Genomic DNA, 25401 nt, shown 5'->3' with positions numbered 1-25401 from the left:
CCCAAATAAGAGTGGATTATACACATCCTCCATGCCTCCAGTCGGCATTACATAACCTTAAATCTAGTTATGCATCCCGTCTCATTTTGGGAATGGGAGTGGGGGCTGGGGAGAGGGCTCTGTGTGCGCCGACACATCTAAGGAGACAAATGATTGCCTATATTCCTGTCAACATGACACACGTGCACACAGGTGCAGGCACGCACACACGTATGCACAAATTCACACAAAGCATTTATGTCTTAAGATGTATGCTCCATCTTCAGATCTCCGGTGTAGGATGAAATAAAAGATTTCAATAAAAAATGTGATTTGTTTCGCTAGACAGGAGAAGAGGAGGACCATACGGTGGCGGGCGGCTGCCTAAAACATCGGCAAAAGGCTGTGCCTTAAAGCAGCAGCCGTCTATAGTAATCACATTACAGCTGTCATCAGTACACGTCACTGTTACCGCCTGTCAGTCAAGACCAGGGGTGGAAAAACACAATTTCAAGGCAGAGAGGGAGACGTCCGAGCAGCAGTCCTACATGTGGGAGCTTGGATTATATCTCTGTAAGAGAAGTCGAATCTAAGATCTTATGGAGTATTCATTTTGTCCTGTGAGCGTGTGTGTGTGTGTGTGTGTGTGTGTGTGTGTGTGTGTGTGTGTGTGTGTGTGTGTAGCTCTGCTCAGCTGCTGATTGGGATTCATCTGCTGTCCTCCAGCTCAACACTGCCCTCTGTGTCGCCGAGCCTCAGAATCATTAAGCCTGCTTCACACAGACCCGTTACCATGGCAACCCACAGCCGACCAGTGATTGAGAGGGGCTGTGTGTGTGTGTGTGTGTGTGTGTGTGTGTGTGTGTGTGTGTGTGTGTGTGTGTGTGTGTGTGTCCAGTCATTGTGAGATGCTGCCCCCCAGTGGCGGATCTTAATTCAATGACTTTAGGGAAAAAAAAAAAGAGGAAAAACAGACCTTCAAAGGTTGCTTCAAAGATGAGGCAGTTAATCCCTCCTGGCTGCACTGGAAGGTTTTCAGAGATGCTCAACAGTTTGTATGTTCTTCTCTCTGTGGGTTCAGTGGTTTCATCCCAATTTCGTGCAAATTCAAAAACATTAGGCTAAATTGTTGGTGGTTGTTGTTGTTGGTGATGGTAGTGGTGGTGTGTGTGTATGTGTGTGTGGATGTACCCTGCATTCATTGTTCGCTGAGATCAGCTCCAGGGCCCCCCTGACCCACAACTGGATGATGTGGTCTCCAAAAATGAATGGATGAACGTTTACTCATGTTTCATTGTAAACTAAAAACACTCATTTAAAGCACTTTAAAAAGCATCTCCATTTCCCAGTTTATCTTCGATATGCAAAGAAGTTTCCTTGATGGTGTGATGTATGAAGTGTATGCAGAAAACCACTGCGAGTGCAACTGTACACCTTTAGAAATGTCCTACAATAGCTCAGGGTTTTCATTCAATTTCAGAGATGATGCATTATAGCATGAAAATGATCCATCTGCAAAATTAAGCCTTTGTCTTTATTTCAATGGAGCGACGTAGATTGAGTTGGGTAGCGGATACAAAGCGTAACAGTACTGTGGCAAATGGAAGAAACCCACCAAGACACAGACCACACATGCTGTAACTTCACTCTGGTCACAGCAGAAAAAAAAAAATCCTTAAATTACCCTTACTCTGTGGGAGAATACCGCTGTTAATTCTGTAACTGTGAGGGGAGTAATTACTGACGGCAAAATATGTATTACAAGACAGGAAGAGCATGGCAACACTGGTAACAACGGGTAACTCTTGTTTTCCCACAATACTTAAGACTGCAACTAATTCCAAACATAATTTCAAAGCTCCAGCCATTGTCTACACTATAAACATACATTGTGTGTGTCTCGTCCTGCATATTAACATGTCTTCATTTTCTGGGCATGTGAGATCCATTTAAGTCTTTCTTCAGAATAAATCAAGCTGGATCCGGAAGGGTTAGGGTCCATGATCTCATCTTCATCAGCTCAATGAAGTTGATGCAAAGTTGGCTTGCGATCTTTTTCACATGTAGAAATGCGCTGATCTTGGTGCCTTCAAGCTGGGAACATAATCATGAGACGTGAAGACGATCCATGGAACCTGTCTCCTGATAGCACTTGTTTGAATAAAGCAGTCCGCAGACTCATAAACACTAATCTTAACTCTGAACAGTTTCACAGGACTGTCAAACACAACGCCTGTGGTCTAAAAGCAGCAGGCCAGCATGCGGCCTGCTGGACAACCTTAGAAATATGTTCACAATGAAAAAAAAAAAAAAACTGGAACATTTTCTTGTTTCTTCTTCTTCAAAAAAAAAACATTAAAAGTTAATATGAAGAAATATTTTTGCAGGATACTGATCTACAGGTGTGTATTGTATGAAACTACTACACTGTGAAAGATTTTTAAGGACAGAAATCATTGTCAGGTTATTATAATTTGTGAAATATGGCATTTTCTGTCAGTTCTGTCATTGAAAATGTAAAAAAAAAATTAAAAGTCTTGAAATAACCTTTCAACAGCACACAAGCTCACTAAAAAGTAATTTTAAAGTATTCACGTGAAAAGTATCAAATGCATGCATGCTTTATTTAAATACCATGTTTTAAGAATGTAGCAAAAATTATCTCCTAGGCTTGCGATAAGTGATAAAACACAATGGCAAAGTTTGCCAAAGTTTTTCTTCCCATCCTGAAGAGCCAAAGAGCTAAATATTGGTCAGTGGGGGATGGGAGTGTGTGTGTGTGTGTGTGTGTGTGTGTGTGTGTGTGTGTTATCACGTTTTGATTATGGAGGCTCCGCTCTGTCTGCCGCCTCCTATCTGTTCTAAAGCTCCTGCAGCAGAAGAAAAGTCAAAACTAAAATCACAGACGAGAAACCAAACACTAATTGTCGAATATTGTAAATATATATATTATTTTCAAAATCTTTAAATGTGTTTGTGTGGGCGTCTCAAGACATCTCAGCCTGATAAGCCTGAACTCAAAGTGAAGACAAAGAAATGGTATTTCCTCCAGAGAACAAATAATATTGTATTTCCTCTGGCCGATTCCAAATGGTGGCCGCAGCATATAGGAACTGGAAATGCTGGTTCCTAAACAGTAATTTCCATTGTTTCAGCAGCTTCCTGTTGGTCTCAGGACATCCCGTCAGTCAACACTGGACTCTCCAATTACAGATGAGAGCATTTAGCAACACATTATCCAGTAATCCAAGCAGAAGCAGTCTGAAAGTGGTGAAGATCAGCAGGGAAATAGGAGACAGAACTAATCAGATACTCTTGCTCTCACTGAAGTGCTTCCCTTGACTCTCTGGATGTGAGAAAGCGGTTCTTACTCAGAGAGTTCATAACATTAGTGGATGTTATAGTGGTCAGTCGAGCACACTCACACAATCGCCGTCCTTCACCGCCTCCTCCTGCGGTGACCTCCTGAACCAGCCACACCCAGAGCCCCTTCATGTTCCATAACCTCACAGTGCAGGCAGGAAACACGGAGCCTCTGAAGGCGTGATCGTCACATTCAGCAAAATCTCTTTCAAATGACTGTTTTCAGTCAAGCACAAAGGGTGTGAGATGCTTTTATCGAGGTCGTTGCTTCGTTTGGCATCCAGCCAGAGAACTGCATTGGTCAACATGCATTTTATTAGCATTACGGTGGTCAGCACTGCAGCAGGAAGGCCCGGTCAGGTTTCAGGGAGTCTTTGACCACGGAGTTTGCATGTTCTCCCAGAGTGTGCACACGGTTCCTGCCGTCATTAATGTGAACTGTTGTAAATGGTCTACACTTATATAGCGCTTTTCCTTTGCATTAGCAGACCCCAAAGCACTTTACACTGCACTACCCATTCACACACCAGTGGAGGCGGCCACCATGCAAAGCGCTCAGTCCAACCACTAGGGGCAATGTCGGGTTCAGTGTCTTGTCCAAGGACACTTTGACATGCAGACAGGGGGAGACAGGAATTGCACTAACAACCTCCCGATTACAAGACGACTGCTCTCCCCACTGAACCACAGCCGCCTGCTGTTTGATGTATTGATGGGTTTATTATTTACATCAGGCTTGCACTTTTTGTCAATAAAAATAAATACGAAAAAAAAAAACAATAAAAGTCCAGATTTATTCGAAAAGCCAAAAATCATCAGTGCTTATGTAACTTATTCACTGGATAATCTCACAACAAATGGATATAGACAATCAAACTGACTATGCTCTCTAAATTAATTACATTTTGGTTTTATTTTGGTACTTCGAGAAAAACCCATGATCACATATTGGAAAAAAATCCTGAATGGCCTGTCCTCAGATTTAGTCAAATTAGAATTGACATAACATCAAGAAAATCACCAGAAAGAATTGAAAAGAAGCTCATCACCTAGTACACGATCCTGCAAATATATTCAGTGGAAAAGGATTCAAACACAAAGAGGAAACAGAGCGAGGGAGTTGACTGAATGATTGACGCTTTGTTCTGCTTACTGCCTCATCAGTTCAATATAAACTGACTTCAGGGTTCTAATTTGAAGCCCTCATTTCACACGGAGGCTTTTAAAGACAACACCGTGCACTCCACACTGGTTCTGGAAACTTCCTGCAGTTTGGACAAAGCAGAACAAGCAGTTTACGTGAGTCGGTTTGAGCGGGACCGGCCTGACCCAGTTCTGCGGTGCTGCTGAGTCAGAGTGAGCAGTGCATGATGGGAGAGCAGGTTTGAAGGAAGAGTCACAGACACACACACACACACACACGCACAACCAAGGGAGCAGAGGCGGTATGTTCCGCTCCAGTGCGCTGCATCTGTTCACTGCTAAATATAACCAGGAGAAGCGAGGCCTACCACTCCCTCCACTCTGCTGCCATCCAGACGGCCGAATGACGGAGGGAGAGGAGAGAGAGAGAGAGAGATGAGAAACAAAGGTTGGAACTTGGTACAGCAGCGAAGATGAAAGAAAAATGTACAAACTTAACAAGTCATTGCATCTTTTTTTTTTTTTTATGATAAAGAAGCTCGAAGCTGAAGCGTCGCGGATGAAAGCATGAAGCTGCATTCAGAGCGTGTGAGCAGGTCATCACGTCTTCCACTGCTTCTGGTTCATGTCACTGTCACACACAGAGGAGGCCGTGTGCTCGCTCTCTCTCTCTCTCTCTCTCTCTCTCTCTCTCTCTCTCTCTGTCTCTCTCCCTCAGCACCAACTTATATAATGAAACACAATAAAACACAAGACGAGGAATTAGCACATTAGGCTTGAATTATGGCCTCTATGCGTTTGGATGAAGGAGTGGAAGAGAGGGAAGCTTTTCCACCGGGTGTAATAACCACTAATTTGTACCTTGAGGGTTGTAATTGAAGGGGCTGCTCGTGCTGTGGATGGAGCCCACAAACAAACCAGTAAAGAGACTAGAACATGAGCCCTCTGCTGCGTTAAACCTTAGAATAATCAACATGTATAGGACCTAATCATAGATTTCACATATTATATTATTAACATATACAGCACAACTTTTATACAGACAGCCATAGTAAATGAGAGGCCATCCATCAGACATGCACTGCAGTGTGGGAGAGATATGTTTGACAGACAAAAGGCCCCACAGGGAGAGTCATTAAACTAATCTGTTATGTGAATTTCCTCAGTTTGTTGCCAGATGAATGCATACCAGAATTCTGTGCAGAGAGGAAGCATTATTTCAGAAATGCCAACTGGGCATGTTTTTTTGTTTTTATTTTTTGGGAGGATTTAGCTAATGTTCTAAGCAGAAAAATTAGATTTAGATGGAAAAATCAGACAACAACACACAAAAATATCACATGAGTTTAAGAAACATGGTTTCAGGAGGAGGAAGAATGAGCAGGGATGATGCACTCAGACTGGAGAGAACATCTCAGTTCCTCTCAAAACTGAGAGGAAAGAAAACACAGCAAAGTTTCAGCTGAGGATTAAAGACAGGCATCGGGTCACAGCTACCAACTTTAATGCAGATGCATTTCAGTTAATACTACCGTTTCCTCACAAAACAACAGAAGAGGAGCCGATAAAGGGATTGTGAGGAAATGGTGAAAAAAAGAAACGATTGTGTGATGTTCCACTGTGATATGCGACTCCCTCCACTCACACTGCTTCTGGCTTTCAGTGATGCAATATGATTGATTCGCTGGGTAAATCTAAGTATCCCCCATGGGTGACAAGACAGCAGATGGTGCAAAGAACAGCGTAGTCTGTTATTTTTTTGGTACACAGAGTGCAAAAAAATTGAAATCTGTAAAAAAATACCCTCAAAAATAACATCTATTAAAGAGTCTTCCTGCCAACAAGAGAGAAAACGATGAGGACACAGTGATTGAGGCGTTTTCTGAAAAAATGTTCACCATGCAATCAAAAACACTTATGGAGTGATACATTGAAAAGGATGCCCCCATTATCCCGAGCGGGACTGAACTGAAGAATTCATCAAGTCATTACCTTGACTTAGCCGAGTATAACTGGTACTGTAGTCCAGACTGCTGAACTCGCTTGAGTCACACCAGAAAAATCTGAGAAAATCATTCCCAAAGAACAGCAAATCAAAAGATCCTTTAACCCTCTTTCATGATTTACTGGTTCTGAAAGGCTCAAACAGGATCAACTGAGATATGACTTCATTAGTCGAGGCGAGGAATGGGTCCCAAATGTTTGCCTTTTTTCAAGGTCTCAAATGCATCAGCAGGTGATGAGAACTTCTCATGAGAGGCTGAAACCTGCTCTGCTGGAAACCATCCTTAATCTAATCTCCAGAAATCACAAATCGCCAGCATTACAATAACATTCATCTCTCTCATGAAGAAAATGTGTCTCTTAATAGGAACCAATTCTCTCCCTCCCTCAGACAGATGGAAGCAGCACAGAGACCGTGTCCATGTCTCTTTTAGCTCTGAGGAGCAACAGCCGCAGATAACACACCTTTCATCGTTAGCTGAGGGTTTAAAAAAAAAAAAAGAAAGCTACAGTCAGAACCTGCACTGACAGTTAACAGACTTAGATACCGTAGATAACTTCACACTGACGCTCTGTATGGAGGACAGAGATGAACAGAAAAAGTACGCCTTCAATGAGATTTGAGTCACTTTTAGGTCGACTTTACAAAAGGCGACAAACCAGGATGAGATGGAGAGCGTTAAGCATTCAAAGTGAGTTCACATTAAAGGTTTCCACCATCCTCTGACTTTGTCAGAATCTAAATTTACTCTGGAAATACAGCTTCAGAGCTTCAGAGCCCGAGCTGGAAAAGCACAGCGAGTAATTTGATAGGTGGAGACGTGTGTCAGGTTGTACTGGGCCTGAACATGAAAGCGATCCAGAAGACTAAAAGAAAATACTGGTTTCTAAAAGGGCCTACGTGATATGTTTACCCACTGGTAATGACAAGAACGTTAGACATGCCTTCAGCACACAGAACTGTAGAGACAGCCTGCACATAAACATGAAACAGAGATCTACAAACTGCAGATATGAAAGACCCTTCAAATACTGGACAGAAATAATCGCATATTGAGTAGGCTGGTCTTTACGGTATTGACTGATTTTGTTTGATAATACTAAACTTAAATAGACAGTACATCAGCTTTAAACACTAAATGATCCATCGTATGTTGTCCACGGCTCTGAGCAGAGCTTCAAAGGTTTAAAAGAGCTCTGATGAAGCCGAGGGACTTATTTCAGTTTAGACTTTTGAAAAGGAAAAGATACATTACAACTATGCTGCTCATAAGGATGGATAATTAAAAGAAATGGCAGGATCTGTTTGCACGTTTTTGGTGAAATGTGTTTATCCTTCAATACCTGCAGAGGTGGAAAGAGAACTGAAAGTTTGTACTTATGTATGTGTTCCATTGCTTAAACTGTAGTCAATTACAATCAAAAGTACTGCTGTTAGAAAAGTACTTAAAGTATTCTTCTCAAAAACTACTCGAAGTATTAATTCCTTTTTAACCAAAGGAGGTTTTAATGCGTCGTCAATAGCAGAAATTTGATTTGATAAAATAGACGGACAATGTATAGAAAATCTACACCAGGACAGTTTGTTTTCCAACCAAATGTAGATATAAAGCAGGAATTTATTTTGTTGAAAGAATGACAAAAATGTTTTTGACTGTACATGATTCATGATTTTGAATTAAATTGATGTCTGCAAAGAGTTAATGCTTATTGATTATCATAGGAAAACATTTTCATTCATATTGCTTGTAGTAAGAGAACAAGGGACCCCATGCAGACTGAGTAAATTCACATTGGGAGCAAAGGTGGACCCATGTGGTCCAACAAATGAGACTCATGTTGGTTCTGACACAATCCATCCATTAACATCTGTTCATGACTTTAATGGCAGAGAAGAAAAGTCAAAGCACCTTTAGTTAAAGAAACCTGCCGCCAATCATTCCAACTCAGGGTATTTGAACTTTAAGGAAAGCTTTATCATCTGTACTTAAACCATTACATCCAGGTCAAAAAGGTAAAGTTGTGTATTTATGAGAAGTGTGTCACATTTCAGAAGTGTGTGATGGGTCCAATGGGTTCCAGCTGCACACACAGCTGTCTACACGCTCCATCCATCTCTAAGTGTAGAGCGGCTGAACACATGAACTCTGAACCCGTGTTTTCACACACTCCAGCTTTGTCCACATTTTAACAATTGCTGCGACATGCATTTTTCTGTTTATTTCTCCTGATTGGTTTTCATTAATGCAGCTTTGAGAAGCGTCAGGACAATCAGCTCCAGCAGGGAGTTTTCCCTCAGAACATTAATCAGATTTATTGTTTTGTCCTTTTCCCCATCCTCGCTCAGACCACCACCACCGGAACCGTCTTCATCCTCACTTTGACACTAATGAGGAAATCAGATGGAGGAAGCCAGTTTATGCAAAGCTGGTTTGATTTAAAAAACGCGTCCTTTCACCTGCTTCAAGTCGTAGATATATGACTGCGAGCGGAGATAAAAGTGGACAGACACATGGAAGGTGTTTGATCCTTCGTCTCCACCTGTTCTCAGCTATCAGTGATGACAGGATTTCACTCCTTTCACCGCTCACAGGTTAAAAACCCAAGCAGAGAGATCATGGGAAAGCTGAGCCGCATTTCTGAATCCCAGAGATCAAAGCGTTGTGAATATGGTGAGACCGGAGCGTTTTTCAAGTGTTTCCTATGTGTTTAAAGTGCGTCATAAAACAAGGTGACAATCGCAGAAATTCAACATTTACTTTTGATATTTGTTTCCATGTTTAACTCCTGCTTCAAATAAAAGCCAAAAATGGGTCACTCAATATGCAACGTGTTGCTTATATTACAGAGAAGAAATTAAATAAGTGGACCTTTCACATCTAGGTTCCTACGTAATAATCACTTATTGTGTGCTTCAAAATCAAATACTCACTTTCCTGTCTCCTGTCACCATTATTACACTACATGATTCTACCACTGGAGGGCTCTCCATCAGGTTACAAGCCCATGCAGTGAAACTCTGCTGCTGCTGCTCCTGCTGCTTTCCAGAAATAAATGTCAAGTAACTCTGACATAACATCAGGAAATGTTATATCTACAGGAAGAAGATGTCCTGCTCTGTCTGGAAGTATTAAAAAAAAAAAAATCATAATGAACATGTATGACAGTTCTGTATGTGGTACCTGCTTTCAATCCAATCTCATAAATGTAATTTATTATTAATATGAATAAAGGTAATAAAAAAAGCCCAAACAATTTTCTCTACTTAATCCTCAGATCAATACTTGAATAAAAATAATGTCCCTAGTTTCTATGAATGAAAATGATTTTTTTTTTTTTAAATAAAACTAAGACATTTTTTCTCTTAAAGTGTGAAAAACACACACTTGTGATTAAATAAACTTTCCGCCTGTCCTTGACTTTCGGCATCACTCTGGCTGTGAAATGTTCGACATGTTTTTGGACTGCTGGACGAAGACGTTTCAGGATGAGAAGATAAGACAGACCAAACAGTGTCTGCACTTTGTTGACTGCAGCTCTGTGAAGACGTGCCAGGAAAATCAGTTCAGGTCAGATTCACCCAAACGCAGACATTAAAGTTTCTCCACCGTCTCTGCAGGCCTGCTCTGTTGTTTCAGTAAAGTAATGATCCTGTCATGGAAACAGCCTTCGGAGGGACTTTCAACTGTGAACAAGTTAACCTCTCTCAGTATTTGGTTTACAAACACTGCAAGTTGTTAAATATTAACGTGCAAGTATCCTGTCAAAATAGAGCCTTCAGACCTCCTACAAGTTGACTATGAGACGTGTTGTCATGAGGACAAGAGGAAAGCTCATAAACAAGTCTCATAACCGCGTCTTTAATCAAGAAGTTAAGATATAGGGAGGAATAAAACATCTTAGAGTTTTACTTGTGTGTGTATATATAGGGAGAAGCCTGCTTAGGGATTAAACGGCAGTGTGAACATTAGTGTCGTGATTTGAGATGATAGTGTATAAAGCGTTTTATATACGGGTAAACCCTGCAGGGTCAGGTCAGCCTCTCAAGAGCTTATGAGCAACCTGAATCTCTGCAGATTGACATACGAGGAGGGAGGGGGGGGGGGGGACACTGAGATCAGCGGCACGAGAAATCCTCTGAGGATCATTTACAAGCCTTCCGAACAACAAACCGAGGTTTCTATGATAAAAGTATCTACACCGGTGTCGCAGATGATTCACATGAGCACAGATCACTGCTCTATTTATTCCAACATGTTCAACTTTGCACTGAGTCCTGCAGCAGAAGACCAGGCTGATGACAGAGGAGCTTTGGGAAAATTAGAACATTCACACACTATATGCAATTTGTATCTTAAGGGAGATGTAATTACTGTGCTTGAAAACCACAACAAAAGCAAAGAAACAGACTAAAAGTAGGACTATGATTTATGTGTAGGATGGAGAGCCTGTAATGGTACATAATCCCCTCCAGATGTGTGACGGGAGAAGGAGCGCAGCTTAAATGTCAATATGTGAGACTCCCGTTGCAAGAGAGTGTGCACGTTGTGTGTTCGATACAATTTACCAGATCATGCATGAGCGTCATTTCATCTGCATGTTAGTGCAGCAGTAAGAACCAGGGAGGAGAGTCGTGCTCTCAGTACTGTATGGATGACTTCATTTAAACTATCGTGGAAAAAAAGAAGCAGTCTTACTAACTGGAGCGCTCAAATAGGCGCTACAGAAGATGGACGGTATTGTGGGTAGTGATCATCCATCAAGAGTCACATTATCAACCTGGTTGATACATCCTGCTAAAACTGATCCTAAGTCATTCAATATTTTAATATAAATGCCTTTTTTTTAAAGAATTGTTGCTCTTATAAACCACAAAAAAAGGTTCCTTTCGTCGTGTGTGATTAGTTCAAGTACATGGAAAAAGATTGGATGAAAGAGAAAAGCGTTGTACGTTATGATGTTTTCCGAGTGTGGGAAGACGAGACGAGCAACACAAGTGCAATGAGTTTGTTCTTAATATAGCCAGGCTTTGTTCTGCATGAATACAGCAGAACTTCTTCCTTTTGCTGAATAGCAGTAAAAGCTTTTTAAGCAGACGAGGAGAAATGTAAAGAAATGACGAACAGGCTGCCTCTGGCGGGTGAATTGTCGGGTGTTTATGTGTCAATATGTGACTAATAGAAAAACAAACTATCAGCCTTTATATCAGTTACCTGAAGTCTGACGGATATTAACCGAATTCTGGGTTTTGTCTGAGGAAGCAGCTCAATGCAGAACACAATCAACTATAATCCACATTCTCAGCCCAAAAATATCATATTATCATAAATATGATTGCACCTGAAAGTGCATCCTATAATTTTGTCGTAATGGCTATTATTCATATTTAATTCCCATTATTCAATTGCAATGCGTTTCAGCAGGATAATAACAGTCTCCAGGCTGGAAAGCGCCACAGTCATTCAGAAGAATGAGTTTGTTCTTTGGATCCGTCCGTTTACACTCTGCAGTGACGTTATAATTTGCCCGGGTTTCACCGGCACCGTAAATAGCTATAACCTCTGTGTAGTTATTTCTGCAACAACATATAATTTACGCTACAGGCCGGGGTTGCAACCGAAACATAAAGTGGTGCAACATGCCTTCCTTCTTCCAGTATCAAAATCAGTTTGTACTAGTTTTTGCTGCTGTGTTGAGCTTCATGGTGAACATGAGGAGTCAGGCAGAGGGCTTTCTGTGGTCGTCACTGTGGAGGAGTCTCTCTCCTCGTCGACCTACAGACGTGGATTTGCGCTCCTTTATCGCCTGAAGCATTCCTTTCAAACTGAAGTCATCACTAAGCGTTAAGTCGCTTTTTTTCCCCATACTATCTGTACAAACGAGAAACACGCAATGTGATGAAACCCTCTTGGTTTTGATGAGAAAAACACAGTTGTGTCTACAGCTCCACCCAGACTTCAGGCCAACGCATGAACTCTGAACTCTGGCTTAATATTAACTTCGACATTGGATTTGTCAGGTTTAATTCAGATCAGACAAAACAAAAAAAATAAAAAAAAAATCTCCCTAAAGACAAAACTGTCAAACATTTTGATTGAAGAAAAATGAAAATACACATATTAAAGTGACCCTTCTAGAGAAAGCAGAGGATGAATGCCTCTGCCTGCTGGAGCGTCACATCCACAGAACTGTCTCTGGTCGCCCCGCTGGCCTGCGCTCCATCCATCCTAACCTCATTTTCACAACACCTGAGGCAAAGTCTATGAATTACACAAGTATTTGTTCAAGCTTAAATGACACAGACTGCTTGTGAGGCTTTATAGTTGGTTTGCTTGTGTACTGCCACGGTTACTAATGTAACAGAGTCTCTTCATCAACGTCACGGTAAAATTCCAGCGTACAAGCCTCAAAAAGGAGGAGGAAACATGCAGTTTCTCATGAAATCTAACTTGTTCATTGCTACAAAAGCATGAACAGAACACACAAAAACATCTGAGAGGCTGTCTTAAACACTGAGATGAAAATGGGACAGTGGTGAGGGAAGGAAGAAAGAAAAAGCAGCGAGAGGGAGGAAGAACGAGAGCTGTAGGGTTCATCACAAGCCTCTGACAAGCCGTTCGGGGCTGGATGGAATCTTTTGTATTTAATCAGGACCGACAAACTCCTCATATTTAAGAAATATGTGACATGCAATGTGAATCTAACCTGAGTCAGCCTGTTCAAAATCAACAAAAAACACCCACGAAACTGTATAAGAAATGCTCTTTTATTGTGCGTGACTCAATTTTCCCTGCAGTCTTAGAGCCACATACATTAAGCGACCCAGACGGTGTCAATCATCGGTGGCGGCAAACCTGCTCAAAGAAGATCATGAAATCAGAAGCAGCAGAGTTTGTCTGCGCTGTAATGCACACTGTGGAGCTGGTCTGCTGGGGGGTGGGGGTGGGGGTGGGGGGCTCCCGGGAAAAAAAAAAAGACTGGGAGCCACTGGTGTAAATGACAAGATGATTCAATATCCCTGTTGGTTCATTTCAGCAGCCTCAGAGGCTGGACAAACGTGGTTAGGCCTCGCTCGGTGCCATCTGTGACTTATTCAAGCCTCCATATGGTTACTCTGTGCGTCACTGAATTCACTGCTAACAAGTCTGGCTTTGTGCCGTTATCGCATCCAGGCTTATCAGCAGAAACGTTTAAGCTATCAAGGGATACAAAATATAACAATATTTGTGTTTTTACATTGTGTGTGGTTTTTTGTTGTTGTTGAGAATCGCTTTTGACATTTGAAATGTGGTTTTAGTTGGGCTAAGAAAATCTGGGGAGGGTGTGTGAAAGTTTAAAAAAAGGATGTAAATAAGTTCAACGGCCAGAAACAAACCCAGGTTGTTCAAAAATGAGCTGGGCCAGTAAAATAACAGCATAATATCCTATACAACTACGTGAAAAATATAAAGATCCCTACATGATGCTTTGTTTTAGTCCTGAGAGGTAAAATGCTACTTTTATTGCACAACTGAAAACGTTATTGTGAGCAACCTAAATTTATTTCTAAGAAATTATAATCTAAAATTCTTTTTGTTTCTTGATGTTATAAAAAAAAACAAAAAAACAGGTAATTCTCAGAATGTAAAATTTCTGCAACTTTGAGCATGTACATTTTCCTGAACTGTCTTATAACACGAATTAGATTTAATGCAAACTTACGAAGTTTTACTACAACATCTTGCCCCAATCAGTTTTGGTTCTGTTAGCTAATCTCACTAAACAGTTTGTATATTTTGAGTGCATCAGGCTGGATTAGAGACTCCGGCGTTGGCGTTTTGGACATGCTGACTCTCTTCAGAGTGGATTGAGGGTAAAGATGCTGGTTGATACAGTCACAGTGAAGGGTCGGCTACTAGTCACCACTTCAGACCAATAACCAAGGACTCTGCAGGAGTACAGATCTTTTCTATCCTGAAGATTTTAATTTGAAAAGGAAAAAAAAAGTTTCCATCAATGATTAAATCTCTTGCGGCTCACAGGAGGAAACAAACTAACAACAAGAACCAAAAAATGTGAGACAGGGGATGAAATGGGAACCAAAGAGGGAGAATGATGTGTGAAAGTGTGGTTAGTTTCATCTGGGTGTTTGCATGAACTCCAGGCTCCACCTCTCAGGAATGCCTGGCATTCAGCGGGCTGTCCTGATTTTCTCCGCCTGGACTCAGCTCAAGGCAAAGTCTGAGGGGACCAAGAACTATTTGTCACAGAGATCACAGACAGACACCTGGGCCGAAACCCCACTGATGATCAGACCACCGCAAAGCCCCAGGCCCTCCAGGCACTGAGGGGGTTTATGGTTCACTTAAAAAGGTGAACAACTCAGCTGTCAACATCTCCTGTGCTGAAACTCAGACCCGTTTCAGAGTTAAGGAGCTACACTGCTCAGCAGCTCTGCAGTCAATTTAGCAATTCTAATTGATGCAACTGTTAAACTTTTTTGCCTTTTTAAACATTTCAATATTAGGAGATGACTAAAGCGTGGCCTCGGCATCAGGCAATGACACCAAAACTGTTTAGTGTACTGATTCTCCTGCTGATAACAGAGGACAACACGTCTGAGAGTCTTCACTCTTTGTACTTTAACCTGACAATCGGCCCCGCCCATAAAACTGTCAGACACCTGTGTGAGTGCATCTCCTGTTATCCCGTCTGAAAGGGCCACGGCCCACTGAAAGGATCCGCATGTAGCTGATTGTATTTATTTTATATTGAAAGAGCCATAGAGGGAGGGCCTGAGGCAGTGACACTGGAAAAGGTGAAAGAGACAGGTGTGTTAAGACAAACACAGACACAAAGGTACACACGCACAAACAAACTGGCTGTAAAGGTGAAAAACATCCCAATCCTCGTCACACCTGAGGACCATACAGGTGGAAACAACTTCTTCGACAGCTGGTTGAGCTGTGAAAAATGTCCAGACTTGGACAATTCAGCCACAGTCAAACTAATTCACCAGTTTTAATCTTACAGAGTGTGTAAACTGAGAGCGATGAGGAGTTTGTCTGAATAAAGTGTCAACCTTTGATGAAAGCTCGGAGTCAAAACCACAGGAGTGTAATATTCCTTGTTTCTCACAGGAATGCTCAGACTCCACTCAGGTGCTTTTCTTATTGCATTCCTCTGTGGGAGCGACACACCTGTGGGCACTGTAGTACAACACAACACCGGCCTCTGTGTGTGTGTGTGTGTGTGTGTGTGTGTGTGTGTGTGTGTGTGTGTGTGTGTGTGTGATAGTGTTTCCATGTACAGTGCTGTGGCGAGGTGGCCTCACGTAATCTGACCTGCAGCTCGCTGGAGAGAAAGAAATTAGGGGGATGCGATCCGTCCCCACAGCTTGTCGTCTGGAACGGGACAGCGTGGATCACTATCTCTGACCGGTTCTGCACGGCGGCCCAACACACTGCCAGGCACAAAAGGAGTTCTGTGCAATTTCCCAGATCATCGAAGGCTATAACTCTCTTTTAATTAGGGACCAAAAGAATCTGCCGACTCATGCAAGACACTAACGACAGATGGACTGGGATATCCTCCATGTCTCCGTTCAGAGGGCCGCAGATCTCTGCAAAGTGTTTCCATGTGAGTTAGGAATAATTACTAGAATATGGATAAAGAAAATCTCCCGTGGTGCACGCCTGCTCTGATTATATGTCAAACAAATACCCGTCCTGCAAATACTCAGTAGCATTAGTGCTGAGCTCTTGTCCCTGGGGTTGGGACTTCGGTTTCAGAGGTCAAACATTCACTGCAGCCACTAATGGACGTGCATACAGTACAAAGGCAAAGATGCTACACTGACACTAAACCAGCATTATGTAACGGAGTTAATGATTTCCTCAGAGGAAAGGCACTGCAAGCTTTATCAAACACTGAGTGTACATGTGAGCCAGAGGCCCAATGTCAACTCGTATGGAACGAGGCACCTGAAGTGAACTGGAGAGAAAAAACACACCTAAAAACATTTTTCCACATAAAAACTGATTTGTTGTCCAGTCATGTTGTCTGTCTGCACGTGCATTGACGTGTCTTTGTAATAGCAGTCATAACCGCCGATGTGTGAGAATGGGTGAAAATGACTAGAGGTAGAAAACATGTTTACCATTTATTTCAGAACATCCATGAAATAACGCACAATGAACGGTAGAAAGGCAGCTGAAGTTTGACTGTGAGGCTCCCAGACAGATGCGGGTGCAGCAGACCATGGGCAATGGGTCAAGCTCGTCTACAAACAGAGGGAGCACTTCCAGAAATAACCCCTGCTGCACATGAAGTGGTGTCTCAACCACACAAACAATGATCCCCTCGGTTTACACAAACAAGACATCATTTTCAACCGCAGAGGGGGAACAGCTGCAGGGACGTGATTGGCCACTCAAGCAAAAGTAGTGGTTATGTGGGACATGGTACTTTTCTGTTATGTATTGAAATTAAGTTAATATTCGAGCTTCATAGAAATGCAATAGCAGGTGTATCAAAGTCATTTCAACTGAGAGGCCACACAGACTCCAAATCTGGAGTGTGTGGAGCAATTTAAAGGGCAACAGAGTAATCTGTAAATAATCACAACTTCCAACTTTGACCTTTGCTGAAAATTCAGTACAATTCTGGATGAGAAAACTTGAAAAAAGTTTAGATTTACAAAGAAGAACAGGTTAAATTTCCACATGAAGCCACCTTTAAGGACGCCTCCTTGTGCAAAATACAGAGAAAATTCCAAATACCACATATCTGTCATTATTGTTGCAACTACTCCAACATATGACTCCACTCTCTAATTTTAGAGGTACAAAAGTTACATTTTTACACTTTTCAAGGTCTTCCCATGGCTGAGCTGGACCTTCTGGTGGACTGAACTTGGCCACTTAATAATAAATAGGGTTGAGGTGGATCTTTGCATTATTATTTTTTTTACCAAGATCTCTTAAAAATAAAAAAGGCACATACATAAGTGTTGAATTGCAGTTTTTTTTTTAAAGTCACTCTTTGATTGCTTTTTTTTTCTCATGCAGCCTTGAACAGATGTGGAGTGGATCTTTGCAGTGCATGCCTTGAGTATTGGAGAGTAGTTGGTGTAAGTGGTCTAATCTCTGACCCCCGGCTCTGCCAGTGTTAGACAAATGAGGGCAGAGTGACTGCCAGGACAGCTTCATGTCAAAGCCCTGGAACTCCAGAGGAGCAGCAGCAGCAGCACCTCTGCTCTCAACTTCACTCATCACATCCTCATTTTGTCACTTTGTGCTTGTGAGACGTGCCAGTCTGCCTTACCTTGACGCACAGTTTTTAACCTGACGGGACCTTTGCAGCAGTGGATCACAGTGAAAATGTCATAGAGGGGTAATCCAGGCACAGACAGCCCCTCCACCTCCAGGAGCAGCTCCCCCTCGCACAGTTTCCCGTCCTGGAAAAGCACAGCATCCTCTCGAACTTGGCCGATGTAGGGAAACTCTCCGTTCTCCGCTCCTCCGCGCAGCTCCACGTTTATCTCCCCGCAAGAGTCCCGCACGACGGCGCATTCGTTCACTTTGGTGACCCAGTGGTTCTTCTTCTGGATGACTTTTGACATGGTTGACCGTAAGTCCCAGACCGAACCCGTTAGTCGCGTGGGACGGTGTCGAGTCGGGTCAGTTCGCGCCGCTCAGGCTGGAGACGCACCGGACGGGAAAGTTGCTCAGTTGTCGCTCCCGTCCTGAGCCGAGGCATGCTGGTCTGAGAGCAGGTCCACACACACATCAATTAAAACCCAGAGACTTTCTGTGTTTGTTTCCGCATCTTTACCGTCCGCACGCGCTCCGGTTCCTTCTGCTGGGGTCTAATCCTCTGTCCCGCTGCCCGAGTCACATCCAGACACTCAGGTCTGCTTCAATCCTCAAACTTCGTGCGTTTTTGTTTTTTTTTTTTACACTTTGAAACTAAATGAACACGTTTATCTATGACACGAGCAGACCTGAGCAGTTTTCGCCACTGGCGGCGCCTTTCAGCAGGTATCACGACAACTTCTTCCAATTTCGCCGGTGCGCTCAGTTGGAGGAGCGCGTTCCGGGGCGCATGCGTGAGTCCCGCCGCTGGCTGGCCGACCCCTCACAGACCTGATCCCCCTCACCACACACCGCAGACCCGGTCCGAGGCTCCTCCCAGACCACCGGGCCACGGATCGCCTTTACAGACGGATTACAGAGGCTGGGACGCTTTTCAACATGATCCCAAGCAGGACAGCAAAGCCATTATTGATTATCACTGAGTGTACTTATTTCAACATTCCAATCAAAATCAAGAAGAAACAAAAATACATTTCAAAATCTCTTCAAGTTGAAATTTATTCTATAATATAACACAACTTTAATTGAATCGGTTAATATGGGTGATGTATTGATGATGGATATTGCATACAACATTTATAAAAAAAAAAAAAATGATTCAAAATAGGTCAAAATCACAATTTGTTGTTCTCGTTAATACTGTCTATTTCTAAAATTCAAGATAGTACTTCCTGAAATGTTTATCAAACATAAACCTAATGTGTGAAGGTGCACCATCAACGTTTATATCATTTTATTAATACATTATTGTAAGAAACACACAGCATAATGTTTAACTATGTTTCAACATCAAAACAGTAAACTGCTGGTTTGTTGAAACGTGATGAATGCTGCTGTTTCTTTTAGGTCATTTGATGGGCAAGTCTGGGAAATGGAAATGTCTGTATTTGAGGAAGAAGCTACTTGGCCCTTTTTCCTATCTTGAAAAAGAAATAAATACATTTTAAAGCAGACAATAGGTTTCACATTGGATGAAATTCCCAGAAGAGTATTAAAAGTGACTTTCATTGTGTTCCTGTAAATGTAATGAAGGCCACAAATGATCAAAGTGAGGAAGTCAGAGGCAGTGACACATCCTCACAGAGGGTGAGCCACAAAAACCATAATAGCTCAGACTTTTGACCAGTTCAAACATCATTTCTTCTTGGATACTGGTTAAAGATTGGTTTTGTTTGTTTGTTTGTGAGTTGAAACAACCTTAAAATCTTTATTTTTAGTTTCTGCAAAAAGAGACACTCTGTAGGTCAATTCCATTTCCTCTGTCCTTTTGGCAAATTGATTGAAAAGATCAGTAAAATAAAGTCAGTGTTGGTGGACGACAATGTCCACATTCACACCAACTGCAGTGGTGTGAGAATCTGCTGGGCTTCTGTAATTTGGGAAGAGTGAGGGGGGATCAGGTGAGGAACACATGCCGCTGCAAGAGAAAAACAGCCTCTGTTTCCTGCCAGTTCACATGAACCACTGCAACCGGCACTCTACAACTCTATGAGAGCAGTGGCCTGGATAGCAGGGCATGAAAGGCAGCTTTCCATCCCATTACATCTCAGAGGTTGTTTTTTTTTTTTTTTCATAGTGACTCAGCTGTGGCACTCTCAAGTCTCATGCTTTTCATCTCAAATATAAAAATATTTTTCTTAGCTTTTACAGGAAACATTCACTGCATTCGTGTCCATTTTTAGACTGATATACGTAGCTGTGCATGTATCACCCACTCCGTGTGGCTTTCTTCTGCCAGTCACATGTCACATGACATTCTCAGCGGGGGAAATGTAGCTGCAGGCAGCCGAACGTGACACACATCCAGAGGGTTGATGTGCTCTCAGTGCTGAGGTGAACACTGTTCCCAACATGCAGACCTTTCATCAGTTCGCCATCTGACTGCTAAACCCGCGTGTGCAGCACGGCGCAGGCTTTATCCATAATGCTATAATGTACGTGAATAATGGATGAGACCTCCAGGGATTCAGAGGCCGCGCATTCACTGTGTTTAATTTGCCTTTACATTGCTTCCTATGCAGTGCACATTTTCAGACATAATATTTCCATGTGCAATTAATCAATAAATAAATGTCTACACATTGTTATGGCAGTTTTGAATGCAGAGTAGAACATTATGAGAGGATTATTGTCAGATTTCTATTGTAGGATTATGTTATGCGCTGAACAAATGGCCATGACATCTGCTGAGGCAAAGATGCAGGACGTTATCACAACGTTTAAAAACTTGAATGAGGGGAGTCAGAAGTATATTTCATATCTACACACCTCAGCTTGAATTGACATTTCAGTGCAACTACTTTTTTCTTTGTGTTTACACAATCTGCTGCTGTGAAACTGACATTAGATGGTCGATGTGGATCTAAATAGAGCGTTGTGATGGCAATAAAAACAGCTGTCTTGTCGCATGAATTAGGGGATAATCCAAGTTTTATTCAAAACAAATTGGAGTACTTTAATGCTGTCTTCCTTGCTCTTCTCAAAAAAGAAATAAACTCTGATGAGGACAAGAGAGAGGAAGATGAACCTGAAGTCCTGACACTGTTAATCAGGCTGTTTTAGGATCATTTCTATTAATTGTCAGTTTGGAGTGCTTCCTCTCCTGAAGCCTGACCCCTCAGACCCTCTGTCATGATGCTGTTAGTCATCCTAATGCAGCATAAATATTTTTCCACTGAAGACAATCTGAAAGCCTTAAAGTAATATTAACTTTGCTTTAATGAAAGATGTGTTTATTTATTTCAGTTATTATTTATTTATTATTATTATTTATTTATTTCAATTTATGATTCTACTTAGAATGTATTTTTATTAATTGAATTATTGATTTGTCCCATATTTCAGCTTTAGCTGTTTTCAATATTGGTTTATAAGTTTATTGTCCATATTTCATGTCTTAAGCAGTGGCATTTTCATGAAAAGGAAGTGTAAACCTTTGATATTAAAACGTAGATGCAGTTTTTGACTGTACAGAACTATACAATAAACACAGTGAATGTACAAAAAAAAAAGTACCCCTAAAAGACAGTCACTAGGAGGTGGTGCAACGAAGACACCCCACTTATATAGAGATATTTCATCTGGGAAAACTTGCACATACACTGAGACTCCAACAAGTTGAATTCAACACAAAATGAAACAAATGGGCAACATAAATCTCACAGCACAGCCACCTCTGGAGACTCTTGATGAAACTAGAGAAGATGCAGCACAGTACGTTTGCATTTTTTGCTGTTTAATGTTCAAAATAAAAAAAATATATATAAAAATTTGCACACACTGAGTTCAATGACTCTGAACAGAAATGTAACAGTGTAAAGAAACAGTTTCTTGAGACCAAAATAAACAGAAACACACTGTTTACTGAACCACTTTGTTCACAATACAAGAAACGCTTGACTTTCAGTGTCACATAAAAGCGAGCCTGCAGCGACGTCTGGTGAAGTAAAGAATGCGACTCCTCCAGTGTTGTGCAACAGTCTGTGTTTGTTGTTCTCAGTGACAGTTATTGGGCGTCCAAACCTCAGGAATGCCACAAGTCCACGATCAATACGGAATAATTAAATATTAACCAGTCAGTCAAACACTGGATCGATCCATCATGCTAATAAAACACACTGCACAAGGTTTCACTGTGAGAACAAACTGTAACTTAACTTCAGGTGTTTCTTTCAACTTCATCATCCAATTTGCAAAATACTCTCCTTCAGGTTCCATTTATACATTTTCAATGGAGCACATTAACAAAATATATTTCAATACTGTTGGTATAATATGATGGACTTGAGTATATTAAAGGTTTTTTCACTTTTAAACTGTGCCAATATAAAGTTCAGTTATTTCAAAGAGCTTGAAGTGTAAGGTGAAAAACATACTGAATGAATTGCTCACAGAAATATTTTGAAATGAAATTTTTAAAACCAATAAGGTTATTGAAATCTATTTAAAGAAAATAAAAATTGTAACATTTTTTATTTATTTATAAACCATTAGCTTTCAATAGCTAGGGTGGGAGAAACAGAAAGAAATGCATAGATCACAAGAAAAGTTCACTTGTAATAAAGTGATCTTCAGATCAGTCACAAGACAATGTGTTTACCAGGTACATTTGATATGATTAAAATGATTTTCACTGAAAAAAATCAATTACTTTAATAACACTGTTCTCAGAAAAAAACATTCATGAGTGACAAACTGTCCTCGAGCAGAAAACATGATGGACAGATGGATGGATGGATGGATGGATGGAGGATAGATGGATGAATGGAATTTATTTCCAGGTTTATTCAGACCAACAAGGTGTTGAAGATCTTTAAAATACTTTTACAGGGAAGAATGTTTGTCCGTCTCAAAATGTTCTAATGAATCAGACATAAGAAACATATATAAAAAGTAATTTGTGTTTTTTTCCTCTATTCCCTCATTTAATGATGATTTTCTTAGCCAGTTTCATTGTATTGATTTCTTTAGAAACCTGTGAAAACTTTGAATACAACATTAATAGGAAAACATAAATTTTGCAGATAGAGAAAACTCACAACGAACAGCTACAACAAAGTGAGGAACTTCAATGGAATTTTAACACTGGGAAAGTTCTTTGTGAAAGTAATTCTGTCATGAGTGAAGATGAGTCAAAAAGCTGGACAGAGCACATCTTTTAATGGATACATAAGAAACCGTGGCAATTCAAGAAGAACATCCAAGAAGATGCACAACCAAAGTCCAGTGTGCTATACGGCCATCGGGTGACAACAATCACACACTCAGGCACAGGTAAAACACACCAGGGCAGGTGACAGAAAATAGACACCAGGGGAGCAAGTCAAGGTACCTGGAATGAAAGAGTGTTAAACTTCAAAATAAAAGAGGAAATAGAAATTGTGGAACATGACATGAAGCCCATCAAGGCTGGAGAGATGAGGCCATTTCCCAGCCTCACCTTCATCTCTACAATTCATTTATACACCAATGATCTATTTGAGTCTTTTGAGTCAGATTTAGAGCTCATCATGGCCCAGAGGCAGCTCAGGTCAAAGTTCTCATGCCGTCAGATGAAGGACTTGACTCAGATCTCAGTTCTACACTTGATTGGTCGGAACATCCTGCTAGCACAGTATTATCAGGATTAAAGGGACAGCACTTCACTGGTTTCAATCATATTCATCAGATAGATTCCACTTCGCTCGTGTTAATGATGACTTTTCAATTCAGACTAAAGTGAAACATGGAGTACCACAGGGTTCTGTGTTAATAACTATACGGTACTTTTCACATTATACATGCTCCCTGTGCAAACTATTAATAAGAAACATTCCATTAAATCCCGTTGTTATGCAGATGATGCTCAATTCATCACATAGCTTTTTTCCCCTTCCTATAGCCAATTATATTCTCTTGTAAATAAATATTGTAAGTCCAGCAGTGTGAGTGGTGGGAAAGCCGATGCCTTCTTTTGCATGTGAGAGAGATTAGTGCAACACAGTTGAACAGCTGGTCAGTGGACTTTAGAAAGATTTATTTATCTTCCTCATGAAAAAAAAAAAAGTCCCGGCCCCTCACATTGCATTGAACACTCTATGTTTTACATTTGTGCTTGATAGCTTGTCAAAAATAATGATCAAACAAAAGACACCTAACATGCACTGAGACAAATATTTATATTTCAGTGTTTGTGTGAAATCATGAGAAACAGACTCCTGTACACCTGTGAACAATCAGATGGCCGCAGGGCTGCTAAATAATGCAGTTACAAGCTGAATCCTCAATCCATCTTCCAGATGCCTTCAAGATACACACTTCTTTTTTTCCTCATAAGAAACCTGTAATAGATGCACTCAGCTGCAGCTACGGTTCATTGAACACAGCTTGTATTTTTCTTCTGGAAGATAGTGTAAGTGAAGTAAGAATAACATGATGGGAGCACATAATTATGAAAACAAAATCCTTTTTAAGAATTCCAAGATCTAATTCTGAGTGTCCTTCATGTTTGCATGTAAAGAAGAGTGAGGGTAAGGGGCTGACGACTGGAAATATGGAAAACAGATGCAGAACGCCAACACGGTGACAAGAAAACGAAACGTCAAAGTGGACAAGCTCTTAGCGATGTCCGTGTTGACCACTCATTAAAAATTAGCGCAGCGGCGAGGCTGAACCACACATACGAAAAGGGAGCGGAGGACGGCAGAGACACAAGATGACAGAGCTACAAGAGTTTTCATGCAACGACTGTTGTCCAACCCCCTCCCTTACATAAGCCACACGCTTGGCTGCGGGCATAGAAAACAAGGTCTGTCCCCATGCATTGAGCCTTCCTCTTCACTGGTTCTTAACCATGCAGCACACAACAGGAGCAGACAGTGAGCAATATTGAATTATTCAGGCACAGAGAACATTGCTACAGAACAGGCCTGTGTCGTCTCTGGAAAACTGGGCAAAGACATTTTTTTTTTAAAAGGCAAAGATGGTTGTTCACGCAAATTCCCATCAGCAGAATCCATCTGCTTTTACTTTGACAGTGATTGTTATGCAAATGTTGACATTTGCATAACAATTGACAGCGGATTCAGGTACGGCTCAATGTGGACCTGTCAGTACTGAGGGAAAAAAAATGACTTAAGAAGAACCTATAGTTTATAGTTTTTTGATGTATGTCAGAAAATGGAATCAGTTGAAACAAATATCTTCCACATGTCATTGCTTAACAGGACGTAACAGGAGAGTTTTGGAAATGTTCTTCAGAGAGCTTGAACCCTGTTGTCCACCAGCCCTCCCAAAGTATTGAATTTCCTAAAAAAAAATTTCACATCTTTCAATGTTTAAGGCTTTTTCAGTTCATGAGAAATGAATCAGTCTCTTGTAAACTGCTTGGTTAAAAATCAAACTAATTTGTGATGCTTCTAATTTTAATGGACAGTAAATCTTTATAACCAATCTTCTTGCTACATTAATGGTTTTGCACTGAAGTAGTTTCATTCAATGTCTTCTGTTATAAAAGTTTCTGTTTGGATATTTCTGCTTATCATGTTTTCTTCTGTACCGTCATTTTCTCGTAGCTTGC

The 25401-nt window shown here is 41.2% G+C and overlaps 1 protein-coding gene across 11 annotated transcripts in view; it reads right to left on the bottom strand.

The window, feature by feature from the left end:
• LOC115407641 (membrane-associated guanylate kinase, WW and PDZ domain-containing protein 1-like) overlaps positions 1 to 18119 on the bottom strand; it is a 78594-nt gene extending 60475 nt beyond the window's left edge. For all 11 annotated transcript variants that reach the window (XM_030118059.1, XM_030118062.1, XM_030118061.1 and 8 more), the window contains exon 1: positions 17794 to 18119. In XM_030118059.1, coding sequence (XP_029973919.1) covers positions 17794 to 18091 — 298 coding nt within the window. In that variant the 5' untranslated portion in view covers positions 18092 to 18119. The remainder of the gene's footprint in view (positions 1 to 17793) is intronic.
• Between the last annotated feature and the right edge of the window lie 7282 nt (positions 18120 to 25401).

Source organism: Salarias fasciatus, chromosome 20, assembly GCF_902148845.1.
Source record: "Salarias fasciatus chromosome 20, fSalaFa1.1, whole genome shotgun sequence".
NCBI classification, from domain to species: domain Eukaryota; kingdom Metazoa; phylum Chordata; class Actinopteri; order Blenniiformes; family Blenniidae; genus Salarias; species Salarias fasciatus.
The sequence above is the reverse complement of the archived record's forward strand: the minus strand, read 5'-3'. Positions and strand labels throughout refer to the sequence as shown.